Source organism: Chiloscyllium plagiosum, chromosome 11, assembly GCF_004010195.1.
Source record: "Chiloscyllium plagiosum isolate BGI_BamShark_2017 chromosome 11, ASM401019v2, whole genome shotgun sequence".
Taxonomy (NCBI): Eukaryota; Metazoa; Chordata; class Chondrichthyes; order Orectolobiformes; family Hemiscylliidae; genus Chiloscyllium; species Chiloscyllium plagiosum.
This window is the reverse complement of record NC_057720.1, coordinates 18165178-18178385: the sequence shown is the minus strand read 5'-3', so window position 1 is coordinate 18178385 and position 13208 is coordinate 18165178. Positions and strand designations below refer to the sequence as shown.

The following is a 13208-nucleotide window of genomic DNA, read 5'->3' as shown; positions in this document are numbered from 1 at the left end:
AAGACTGATGCAAAGTACTTGTTAAGTTCTCCTGCTATTTCCTTATCTCCCATCACTAGGCTTCCAGCATCAGTTTGAAGTGGCCCATTGTTTTACTTTTGCCTGTCGTTTGTTTCTTATGTATTGAAAGAAACTTTTACTATCATTTCTAATATTACTGGCTAGCCTACCTTCATATTTGATCCTCTCCTTCCTTATTTCTCTCTTTGTTATCCTCTGTTTGTTTTTATAGCCTTCCCAATCTTCTGATTTCCCAGTGCTCTTGGCCACGTTATAGGATCTCTCTTTTTCTTTGATAGATTTCATGACTGACTCTATAGATATTTCAGTTCCAGCAGCCTCCTTCCAATATTATTTTCACTTTGCATCCTACACATCATCTTTTGAAGGTGATTCAAGCAGTGTGAGTTATTCCCATTACCACATTGATTTGGTAATTTTGTGTCTCTTCATGTTAAGTGCTGAAACTCTAGCCAACTGAGAAACATCACAGAAAAGCTTAAATATATCCTCACTTGACACCTATATATACATTTCTAACGAATGGGCTACTGTGTTTCTTGTGTTATTTCACAACAAATATTAAATTAATCAATTACAGTCAATATATTGCACCAGAATTACTTTAAACATAACATTGTGATATTGGCTGAATAACTTGAGGACCATATCATAGAATTTTGAAACACCAGACAAGTCATTCAAACCTGTGTTTTTCTGTGTGGAGTCCAGTCATACACTTGTTCTCACATATTGTCTTGCCATGTCATATTGCAGCATAATATGGAGTGAAGTTTGCCAATTTGACTTCACGTGTATTAAAGTGGACTCTCTTTACAGTAACATGAATTTCTTGCATGAAGAATTGGATCTCTGGGAAGTGGATCTCAGAAACTTGTATTCAATAGTCATTTGCAGTCCAATGCAAGGTGCATCTGGTGGTATAACTTGAGTCTGTCACCTGTATTCTACTTTGTACAAACAGCCAATTTAAGATCACTGTAATCATATTTTGTAATCATACGTAGCTTTGTAATCAGGGATTTCCAACTTATGATTTGGTAGTTACACTCCGCTTTTTGTTTCTTTTATGTATGTTTACTTGCCATTTGTTGTGAATTATATGACAATATTTTGCTGAAAAGCATTATGCTCGTCCCCTTATAAAATTTAGGCCTGGTAATTGCTTGTTTCTGTGTTATAACTTCAACGTATCTCTGTGAATTGTTTGCATTGTTCTTAATTGACTGAGACTAAATATCTAGATAGCAGAAAGTGGATAAAAGGTTGTAATTTAATAACTGGATTAAGAGATATGTGGCCCACCTGGCTTAGTTCTCTGTGGTTTGATTGCAGCTGGATCTGTTGATTAAATTATATTCTGTGTATTAAATATTTGAAAAATCTGACAGGCTTGCAATGTGGCAAAAAGAATCAGGCAGTGATTCAGCTTCAGACTTGTACCTAAACTGTATTTCAAAAGCGATGGGCTCTAAAGCAGTTTTGTCTGACATTATTTGGTATATTTGATATATTATTTGTGTTAACTGCATTTTCAAATTGTGGAGTTAAAAGCATGGAAAAGTACTAAAAGCATAAAATACACAAGTTATTCACTGTCTGATGGAAAAACAATTTTTTTCCATCAGTGAACTGGTTAGAGAAGTGAAGTAAGACTGGGGAGATGTCCAGTCTTCCTTGAATGTAGACTGACAAGAACAAAAGGAATAGTAGCAGGAGTAGAACAACTGGCCTCTTGAGCCTACTGCACCATTAAGTACAATCATGGCTAATCTGCCTCAACTCTGTTTTACTGCCATCTTCCCATAATCCCTGGATTCTCTGAGAGTATCAAAAATCTAACTGTCTCAGCCCTGAATATACTCTGATGGAGCATCTACAACCCTCAGTAATTCACAACCAGTGATTCGCAGCCTTTTGAGTAAAGAAATTTCTCCGTAGCTCAGTCTAAGTGGTTAATTTATTATCCTGAGACGGTGAAACAATATTTACTTTTTCATGGGTCTTAAGAGCCTTGAATGTTTGAGTGAGATCACCTTCCTTTGAAACTCCAGAGAGAATAAGGTCACAATTAGGCCAGTCAGCTCATGGCTACTCTGCCATTCAATTGAGCTGATAATCCTCAACTCTACATGGCTATCTTTTTCCCGTAACCCTTGGTTCCCTTTCTGATTAAAAATCTGTCTTATCTCAACCTTGAATGTTATAATGACCCAGCCTGTCTAGCCCTCTGTAGTAATGAATTCCATACATTCATTATTCTCGAAGGGAAGAAATTCCTCCTTATCTTTGTCTTAAAAGAGCAACTTCTTATTGTGCCTTCTGGTCCCAGAATCTCCAACAAGGGAAACAACCTCTGCATATCTCCCCTCAAGTTCAAAACAGAAATTGCTGGAGAAACTAAGCATCTTTGTATGCTTCAATAAAGTTGCGCCTCATTCTTCTAAATTCCACTGTGTACACACTTAACCTACTCAACCCCTTCTCCATATTAATATCAGAGTTGAAAAGTGTGGTGCTGGAAAAATACAGCAGGCCAGACAGCATCCGAGGAGCAGGAGAATTCACATTTCGGGCATAAGCCCTTTCTAATATCATCGAGAGAAAGTGAGGGCTGCAGATGCTGGAGATCAGAGCTGAAAATGTGTTGCTGGAAAAGCGCAGCAGGTCAGGCAGCATCCAAGGAACAGGAGAATCGATGTTTCGGGCAAAAGCCCTTCTGAAGAAGGGCTTATGCCCGAAACGTCGATTCTCCTGTTCCTTGGATGCTGTCTGACCTGCTGCGCTTTTCCAGCAACACAGTTTCAGCAACATATTAATATCAGCCTAGTGAAACTTCTCTGGACTGCCTCCAGTGCCAGCATATCTTTCTTAGATAAGGAATTCGAAACTGTTCACAATATTCCAGCTGTGGTCTGACTAGTGTCTTGTGTAGTTTTAGCAGCATCTCCGTATTTTCATACTCCGTTCCCTTTGACATAAAAGCCAATATTTCATTTGCTGCCTCTATTATCTGGTGAACTTGTATGCTAGCTTCTTGTGATTTGTACCCAAGTCCCATAGTGCTGTAGCTTTGTGCGGTCTTTCTCCATTTAAATAATGTTCAGCTCCTCTATTCTCCCTGACAAGTACATAACCTCACATTTTCCACGTTATATTCCATCCGTCTGAGTTTTTTATCCTCACCACATGCCTTCCCATTTGTTTTTGTTTCATCCACAAACTGAAACATTAACTTTTCAATAAGCCTGGTTCAGTCAATTTCTCGTCATAGGACAACCTTTCCATCGAAATATCCATCTAGTCACTTATGCTGTATCTCCTGCTGGCCACCTAACTATGCCAGCTATATTGTTTCTTGGATATGGTGACCAACATTCTGTGCAGTATTCCAGGTGCGGTGTCACCACAGCCCTGTGCATTTGTATGAAGACTTCTTTACTCTTGCATTCTATTCCTGTAGTTTTCCTCATTGTTTGTTATACTTGTGTGCTAGTTTCTTCTTCCTTGTATGAATATACCCAAGTCTCTCTGCGAATCAGCATTTACAAGTCACAACAGCTTTCGAACAGGAATCTGTTTTACAATCTTAAAATCAAAGTGAATAACGTCACACTTGCTCACGTTATATAGATCAGTAAGCTCAGTAGGCTGAACAACCGGTTTGTAATGCAGAGTGATGCCAACAGAGTGAGTTAAATTCCTATATTGGCTGAAGTTGCCATGAAGGACTGTCCTTCTCAACCTGTCCCTTCACCTGAAGCATGGGGACCCTCTGGTTCAACCAACGCCAGTTGTCTCTGTCTAATGAGAAAGCAGCCTTATGATCTGTTAGGACTACGGCGACTTTACCTGTAGTTAAAATGCCGCCTCATGTTTATTGTATAAAGGATCTGTATTTGCAAAGCAATGTTTATCAATTATTGTATTTCATAAGTAAATACACCTTTAAAATGCTCAGCTGATCAGAGAATATCAGCATGCATTTCTAAAGGATAGGTCATACCTCATAAATTTGGTTGAGATTTTGAAAAAATGGCTGAAGTGATAGACAGGAAAATGTCTAAGGATATTCATCAACTGGACTTTCAAGAAGGTGTTTCATGTTTGGCATTAGAGAACTTAAACATTGCTAACAGGAGACCAGAAGTTGAACCTTTTCAACTAGCACTTATCAGAACTAAAGCAAGACAAAATGTTTCAACTTCGAGTCTCCTTCAGCAGTGTATGATCAATTCCTTCATAAGCTGCATTTAAAGCTTATGACATAAAAATGAAAATATTGGTTAGGTTAGGAGATTGATTGAGTGTCAGGATCCACTTAGCATATTTGATTAGATTAGATTAGATTACTTACAGTGTGGAAACAGGCCCTTCGGCCCAACAAGTCCACACCGCCCCGCCGAAGCGCAACCCACCCATACCCCTACATTTACCCCTTAGCTAACACTACGGGCAATTTAGCATGGCCAATTCACCTGACCTGCACATCTTTGGACTGTGGGAGGAAACCGGAGCACCCGGAGGAAACCCACGCAGACACGGGGAGAACGTGCAAACTCCACACAGTCAGTTGCCTGAGGCGGGAAATTTGTTAATGGCCTAGCTGATGGAATCTAAATTCACTGGTCCAAATTTGCCTCTGGTTAAAAAAAAAATAATTCACATTGAAAGCAGTGCAGATAGAAACTTTAAGTGGAAAAAAAAGTGTTCGAGTAAGTGAACGGACAAAAGAATGGCAAATAGATTTCAATGTAGTCAAATAAGAGGTCATCTGGGTTAAAACGGGGTACTATCTAAATGATAACCTAGAACAGTACAGCATGCTACAGGCCCTTCTATCCTTGATGTTGCGCTGACCTTTTATCCTCCTCTAAGATCAAACTAACTGACACACCCTACATTTTACTATCATCCATGTGCCGACCCAAGAGTTGCTTAAATGTCCGTAATGTATCTGACTCTACTACTACTGCTGGCAGTGCATTTCATGCACCCACCATTCTCTAAGCAAAGAACCTACCATTGACATCTACCCTAAATCTTCCATCAATCACCTTAAAATTATGCACCCTTTTGTTAGCCACTTCCATCCTGGGAAAAAGTCTCTGGCTATCACTCTATCAATTCCTCTCCTCATCTTGTACACCGCTATCAAATAATCTCTCATCCTTTTTCGCTCCAATGAGAAAAGCCCTAGCTCCCTCAAACTTTCTTCATAAGACATGCCTCCAATTCAGGCAGCATCCTAGAAAATCTCCGTTTCACCCCCACCCTGAAACTTCCACATCCTTCCTATAATGAGGCAACCAGAACTGAACACAATATTCCAAGTGTGGTCTAATCAAGGCTTTATAGAGCTGCAGCATGACCTTGGAGCTCTTAAACTCAATCCCCCTATTAATGGAAGCCAACACACCATATGCCTTCTTAACAGCCCTATTAACTTGGGAGGCAACCTTGAGGGATCTATGGACGTGGATCCCAAGATCCTTCTGTTCCTCCACACTGCCAAGAATTCTGCTTTTAGCCCTGTATCTGCATTTAAATTCGACATTCCAAAATGAATCACTTCAGACTTTTCCAGGTTGAACTCCATCTGCCACTTCTCAGCCCAGCTCTACAACTTGTGAATGTGCCCTATCTATGACTCCTCCACCCTTTTGTGTCATAGGCAAACCTACTAACCCACCCTTCCACTTCTTTATCCAAGTCACTTATAAAAATCACAAAGAGCAGAGGACCCCAAATGGATCGTTGCAGAACACCACTGGTCACTGAGCTCCAGGCTGAATACTTTGCATCAACTACCATCCTCTGTCTTCTATATTCTGTATCTGTATACAGCCAATTCTGTACCCAGACAGACAGGTTTCCCTGTATCTCATGCCTCCTTACTTTCTGAATGAGCCTACCATGGGGAACCTTATCAAATACCTTGCTAAAATCCATGTGCACGACATCCACTGCTCTACCTTCAGTGTGTTTTGTCACATCCTCAAAGAATTTAACAAGGCTTGTAGGCATGACCTGCCCCTCACAAAACCGTGCTGACTATCTCTTGCTAAAATCCATGTGCACGACATCCACTGCTCTACCTTCAGTGTGTTTTGTCACATCCTCAAAGGCTTGTAGGCATGACCTGCCCCTCACAAAACCGTGCTGACTATCTCTAATCAAGCTATGGTTTTCCAAATAATCACAAATCCTGTCTCAAGTCCTCTCCAATAATTTGCCCACCACAGACATGAGACTGACTGGTTTGTAATTCCCAGGGTTGTCCCAAACCCCTTTCTTGAACAAGGGAATAACATTTGCCACCCTCCAATCATCTGGCACTACTCCAGTGGACGGTGAGGGCAGAAAGATCATTGCCAAAGGCGTAGCAATCTCTTCCCTCACTTCCATTAGTAACCTTGGGTATATCCCGTCTGGCCCGGGGGTCTTAATTATCCTCATGTTTTTCAAAATTTCCAGCACATCCTCCTCCTTAACATCAACCTGTTTTGAGCGTATCAGCCTGTTTCACGCTGTCCTCACAAATAACAAGATCTCTCTCACTAGTGGACACTGAAGCAAAGTATCCATGAAAGACCTCCCCTTCCACCTCCAACTCCAGGCACAGTTCCTACACAATTCCTGATCGGCCCTTCCCTCACTCTGGCCATCCTGTTCTTCCTTAAATAAGTATAGAAATCCTTGGGGTTTACCTTAATCCTATCCACCAAGGTTTTCTCATGTCCCCTTCCAGCTCTTCTAAGTCCATTCTCCAGTTCCTTCCTGTGACCCTCTAGAACCCTGTCTGATCCTTGCTTCCTCAACCTTAACGAAGCTTCCTTCTTCCTCTTGACTTGATGTTCCATATGTCTTGTCATGCAAGGTTCCTTCACTCTACCATCTCTATACTGCCTTAGTGGGAGAAACCTTTTCAGTATTCTCAGCAAGTACTCCCCAAATAAACTCTACATTTCTGTCGTGCATTTCGTGAGAATATCTGTTCCCAATTGGAAGCAGTGTGGTCCACAGAAACAGAGGGATTCATATCCAGATCATTAAGCTGTCTGTCTTAGCCACAAAAGATAATCAAAAAGCTAATGGAATGCTGTTCTTTATATTTGCAGGCCTAGCGTGCATTACAAGAAGGTAGAAATTATGTTTGATTTCTACCAAGCTCTAGCTAGACCATGCCTGGAGTTCGGGTATCGGGAGTTAGGCCACAGGTCAGCCATCACTGGCAGAGCAGGCTCAAGGGCTGTTGTGGTGTTCTCTTGGGTCTTGGTTATATTTGAAAGATGTAAGTTTTAGAGTAAATAATAGGAACTTGCCGCATGGATTTTTATTGGATTTTCTCTTGTCATTATTTTATTAGATTGGGCTGTTGATATTCCTATTTTTTAAAAATTGTTTCAGTATTTTTTGCTCAGTTTCTATGAGCTCTGTGATTTAGAGCATCTTGTAAAGGCCCCCCCTGGGCCTCTAATAGTTTAATGATAGTTGCAGAGAATGGAAAACTTCATTCTAGCCTGGTCCTGTGGTAGAAAGGAAGTAGTTGGTGAAAGCTTGAAGATGTTAGCTAGTGATTATGCAAAAGGATTATATGCTAGTGAACCAGCAGATTGGAATGCCTTGCCTGCAGTATCGTTCTTAAATGGTCTGTCGAAACAGCCTTAGGTCACACTTGAAACATGGGTGTTTATGAATTGTGCAATGTAGTTTAAGCATTTTCTTTGACACTCAAACTATGATTCGATTATTGTAACTGTGAAGAAAAATTAAGCCAGCCCCTCATGTTTAGATTTGCTGAGTTAACCACTTTGGTTGGGAGCCATTGACCACTGGTGAAAAATATCTTGTGTTTTAAATGTCCACCCATTTTGTCCAATTGTTTGTTTTTTGATGACTTAGATGTACATACATGCAATAGTGGTGGAAATAACTGCTGTGTCTGAATATCAGGTGTGCACCTAAAACTGAACTGAGAACACATGGACAATAAAGTTTGAATTTTGAATACAGTACATTGTGTTTTACATTCAAAAATAAACGCATCTTGTTTAGTGGATCTGCCTATTTCTATGTGATGCTAAAAGGTTTGATTTAATATACAATGATGGCACATAAACAGCTGAAGTGTTTGAAATACAGATCAGCATTTTATTGAGGTATATCAGATCTACATCAGTGAAATATGTATTTTGTGTGATGAGACCAAAATCCTTCATTTTTAAAAATTCATTTTAAATAGATTGCTTAAAGTAATTTTCTTATCCTATTTGATCCATTTTTACTTAGCTGTAGTTTGTAATTGTTTATTAACACATTTTAATTGTTGCCATTACTGTCATATAAAACTAGACTTTAAAACTTTCATTGGTGTTATTAGCCTGCTTAACTCCTGTTTCCACTATTGTTGCAATCTTGTAAAAGTGGTAAACGCGTGGTGTATATTGATTTTCAGATACCATCACTGAAGTATTTTTATAATGCTGTGTTCTTTTATAGCATAAATGCAACCCGCGTTACAGTGAAGATTTTGTTCTACAATTGGAGACAGAGCTAGTACAGGCAAGATTAAGAGAAGCAGAATCTCAATGTGCCCTTAAAGAGATGCAGGACAAAATCTTGGATATTGAAAAGGTACCAGAATTACATTCAATTCATTTGATTTATGTAAAAAAAGTGCAGCAGACATTTATCTATAGCCCCACAAATCATTTGCTGAAACTTGTTTTTCCATTTTTTCAGATTGCATAGTGTTAAAACTTGAATGCGAAGGACTAAGTTTGGATACTAAGACTTCGATTGAAACACATGCATGAATTAAGTAATAATGCTTTCCAGTCAAACCCAACAGTACAGACCAGCATTTTGTTAGGGCATTTATTATCCAAAACAACTTGATGAGTAATTCTCTACCATAAGTTGTCACAGCAAGATCCACAAACTATTTAAAGAGTAGTTTATGGATTTTTGAAAGATTATGAATTCAAGGGCTATGAGGAGCTGGCACGAAAGAGGAATTGAGTCCTGGGGCAGACCAGCATAATGACAGCCTTGTTTAACCCTGGTGTTCACCGCGATAGAGATTTATGGTTATTCCTGTTTAGGAATCATGGCTTACATGTCATCATGGAGTAGGCCAAGATTACAGTTTGATAATGACCAGATTTTCAAAAAACAAAAGAATATTGGTTGAGGAATACATATTGACTAGGACATCCGAGGTAACTCAGCTGTCATTCTTTGAAATAGGGATTTTTATTTTGTACTTTGAGGAGTAGGCAATTTAGGGTTTCATTTGAAGATGTCACCTCTAACAATGCTATACTTCCTTGGACCGTCAGTGAGATTTTTATGCTCCAATCTCTAGATTTATTTTCTGGGACTGTGACTTGATTAGGATCTATGACTCAAAGCTGAGAAAAGGTGACGGTCATACCACTGAGCCACAGCTCTACTAAAAGTAGAATGCTGAGGAACTACAGAAGATGAAATCCACAATATTATGCTTTTTATTCATTTGTGACTTTGGAGGGTCACTGACTGGGCCAACATTTATCACTCATCCTTAGTTGCCCTTGCGAAGGTGATGGTGAGCTGCCACCTTGAAAAGCTATAGTCAGTTTGCTGCAGGTGGATCGACAATGCTAATGCTAAGTGGCTTACAGGGGAACTTGCCGGTGATCATGTTCCCAAGTAACGGCATCCATTGTCCTTCTAGATAAAAATGGGCATGTGTTTTGAATGTGCTGCCTGTGGAACCTTAGTGAATTTCTGTAGTGCGTTGTGTACAGTAGCCTTTTGTAGATGGAATACACTTAATGCTGCTATGTTGGTGATGAAACGTTTGCATATTTGCAGTTGCAGTAGCAATCCAGGAGGCTGCTTTGATTTGGGTGGTGTCCAGCTCCTATTTGGGTGGTGTCCAGCTCCTTGAGTGTTGTAGGAGCTCCACCCATCGAAGCAAGTGGGGAATATTCCATCTCACTGACTTGTGCCTTGGAAATGAAGGTCATGCTTTGGGGAGTCAGGAGGCATGGTAAACACCAAGATTCCAGGCCACCTACCTGCTCCTGTGGTCGCAGTACCTGTATGTCTAGTCCAGTTCACACACAACTTCCAGGTAATGACTTTCTGCAGCGAGGGGGTCAAGACCTCTTGACATTCAATGGTGTTACAATCAATGAATCTCCCACAATCAACACCATGGAGGTTACCATTGACCAGAGACAAAACTGGACTCTCCATATATTTCGTGCCTCCAAGAGTAGGTCAGAGACTGAATTGATGATTTTCAAGATATGCAAAGTGAGAAATCATAGAACTTAATAGAAGGTTTGATATTTGAAATGTTGTTGGTGTGTATGCTCATGTTCATAGAGGTCTTTCATCTTTATGATGTTCAGAGTACATTCCAAGCTCTTGTAGGCCTCAGTGAAAACATCAACTGTTGTAGTTCTTCAGATGGGCACTAATTTGTCCATCACCAGCATACTATAGTTCTACTAACAAGTGATTGCAGTGATCTTGGCCTTTGCTGTGCAAGTTGAAGACTTAACCATCAACTTATTAAGCTATTATCATATCTCGGGGAGCCTTCAGTAGCAAACTGGCACAGCACTGCAAAGAATATTATGAAACAGTGTTGATTATGTGATAAGCCCTTGTTTGTGCCTGTACTTGGGTCTCTCATTGAGCCATTGCGTTTACTGCTATTTGCATATTGTCACATTGGTGCTGGATGATACTTATACCACCTGACTAACTATGTATCTCGTGTCTGCTGAATTCTGCATCTATGGGCTTCTGGAACAGTACAATTCCAAATTCTGGCATCACACTGAAAATTGTTTCTTTCAACCGATTCTATTAACAGAGAAACAGTTCCTTGCCTGATGAGAGTAACGTGGCCAGGTTGCAAGAGGAGCTTATAGGGGTTAAACTGAGAGAAGCAGAAGCATTGATGGGCCTGAAAGAACTTCGGCAACAAGTTAAAGATTTGGAGGATCACTGGCAGGTAAGATGACTTAGTAATTTTGCAAAAATTCAGAGAAGTGTTTATTGAAGTTTTCTTAAATAATTCTTTGTACCCTTGACTTGCTTTCTAACATGGCCATCTGAACTCTGCTACAACATAAAGTATAATATTGCACAGCAATTATTTAGATCTGTGGTAGTTTATTCTTGCACGCTACTTTATCTCCAGAGTACAGATCAATCTCATGCTGCAAGTTATGCATTGTCATGTCAGAGATATCATGATGATAACATCAACTTCTCAGTAGAGACAAAAAAAACTAATTTTCCCACCCAAGACTTTCCCCAAGTGTGCTCTCATTGCATAGTTTTCACACTTCTTACAGTGTACTGTTTGAATCATTCAATTTTACCATCATTTTGGTAAAGGAAATTTTGTTTCAACTAATTTTGCAACATTCACTCAACAGCTACCATCTCGTACAATTGCATGTAAATTTTCCACTTGAAGATCATATAAAGCTCATGCTCCCAAAGTGAATAAAGATATAGTGTTAAAATTACACCAAAAGGCAGGGCTTTCAATGAAGTCTGATTCATAATTTAGTAAAAAAAACAACCTGACTGAAAAGCGGGGGAAGAACAAAGAAAGGAACAAAAAGCTCAGCAGAAGTAAGTTAGTACTACATTGTATTATTTATTCTTGGGATGTTGGCTCCTCTGACCAGTTTAAGGGTTAACCACATTGCCATGGATCTGGAATCCCATGTAAACCAGATCAGGTAATGATGGCATATTTCTTTCCCTGAAGGACATTTGTGAACCATTTGGGTTTTTTCAATAATGGACCGTGGTTGCATGGTTGTCATTACAATAACTTTTATTTCCAGATTTTATTTAATACAAATTTCACTGGCTGCTGTGGCGGTTTGAGAATAGATTAATGGGCAAGATAAAAGGTGAACCTTGAAATCTTTAATAAACGTACAGATAAACAGTTAGCCTAATGTGTCTGTTAAGAAACCGCTAGAAAAATTAATCTAAGTCAAAATTAACTGATATTTGATAAAGTATGGGTGACTAATTGAAAGTAAGCAAGGAATTGTTAATAGCAAATAGTGTTTAACTAACCCAATGTAGTTCTTTGAAGTAACAGAGAGGATTGAAGGGTAGCATGACTGATGTTGCATGCATTTACTTTCTGGAAGCATTTAATACAGCATCTTGTAAATGATTAATCCCATGAGCTGCAATTTGTTAACTAATGTGGCAGTGGCTGCATTCATGCAAAAACTGAACAAGGGAAAGAAGTAGAGTCATGGTGAATAGTCGTTTTGCAGGCTCAGTGTGGTGACCTCCTGGTGAGCAGCAAATACAATATACTAATTTGAAAGAAGTACAAGTAAATTGATGTTTAACCTGGAAGGAGTGATTAGGCCCTTGGGCAGAAGTTATATTAAACCTTTTATAAAGGCCCTAACCCAGAGTGTTGTATCCAGTTCTGGACACTTCTCTTTAGGAGTTATCTCTAGTTTAACATGAGTAGGCTGGAATGGTCCCAAGGCTTAAGTTACACTTTCTCTGGTAGCACAATGTAATTGCTCTCATTCAAACAGAGCAAGTAATGGAGAGATCTGATGGAGGTGCTCAAAATCATGAAGGGTTTTAATGCACTAATTGGGGAGAAATTATTCCCAGTGTCAAAAGCCCCCATGGTAGGCTACTGCAGAAAATACGGAGATATGGCATTGAGGGTGAGTTGGAGGTTTGGATTAGGAATTGGCTGGATGGAAGAAGACAGAGGGTAGTAGTTGATGGCAAAGTTTCTTCATGGAGTGCCGTCACTAGCGGTGTTCAGCAAGGATCTGTTTTGGGACCATTGCTGTTTGTCATTTTTATAAATGACCTGGAAGAGGGGTTAGAAGGTTGGGTGAGCAAGTTTGCGGATGACACAAAAGTCGGAGGAGTTGTTGACAGTGAGGAAGCATGTGGCAGGTTACAGCAGGATATAGAGAAGCTGCAGAGCTGGGCAGAAAGGTGGCAGATGGAATACAATGTAGCTAAGTGCGAGGTGATTCACTTTGGGAAGAATAACAAAAAGATGGGGTACTGGGCTAATGGTCGGATACTTGGTAGTGTGGATGAGCAGAGGGATCTTGGTGTCCATGTACACAGATCTCTGAAAGTTGCCACCCAAGTAAATAGTGCGG

At 39.8% G+C, this 13208-nt stretch overlaps 1 protein-coding gene across 11 annotated transcripts in view; it reads left to right on the top strand.

Annotated features, from left to right (window-relative positions):
* The window catches only part of evi5a (ecotropic viral integration site 5a), a 280753-nt gene that overhangs the window by 129746 nt on the left and 137799 nt on the right, over positions 1-13208 (top strand). For all 11 annotated transcript variants that reach the window (XM_043698799.1, XM_043698797.1, XM_043698800.1 and 8 more), the window contains 2 exons: positions 8524-8658; positions 10898-11038. In XM_043698799.1, the coding sequence (XP_043554734.1) occupies positions 8524-8658; positions 10898-11038 (276 nt within the window). The remainder of the gene's footprint in view (positions 1-8523; positions 8659-10897; positions 11039-13208) is intronic.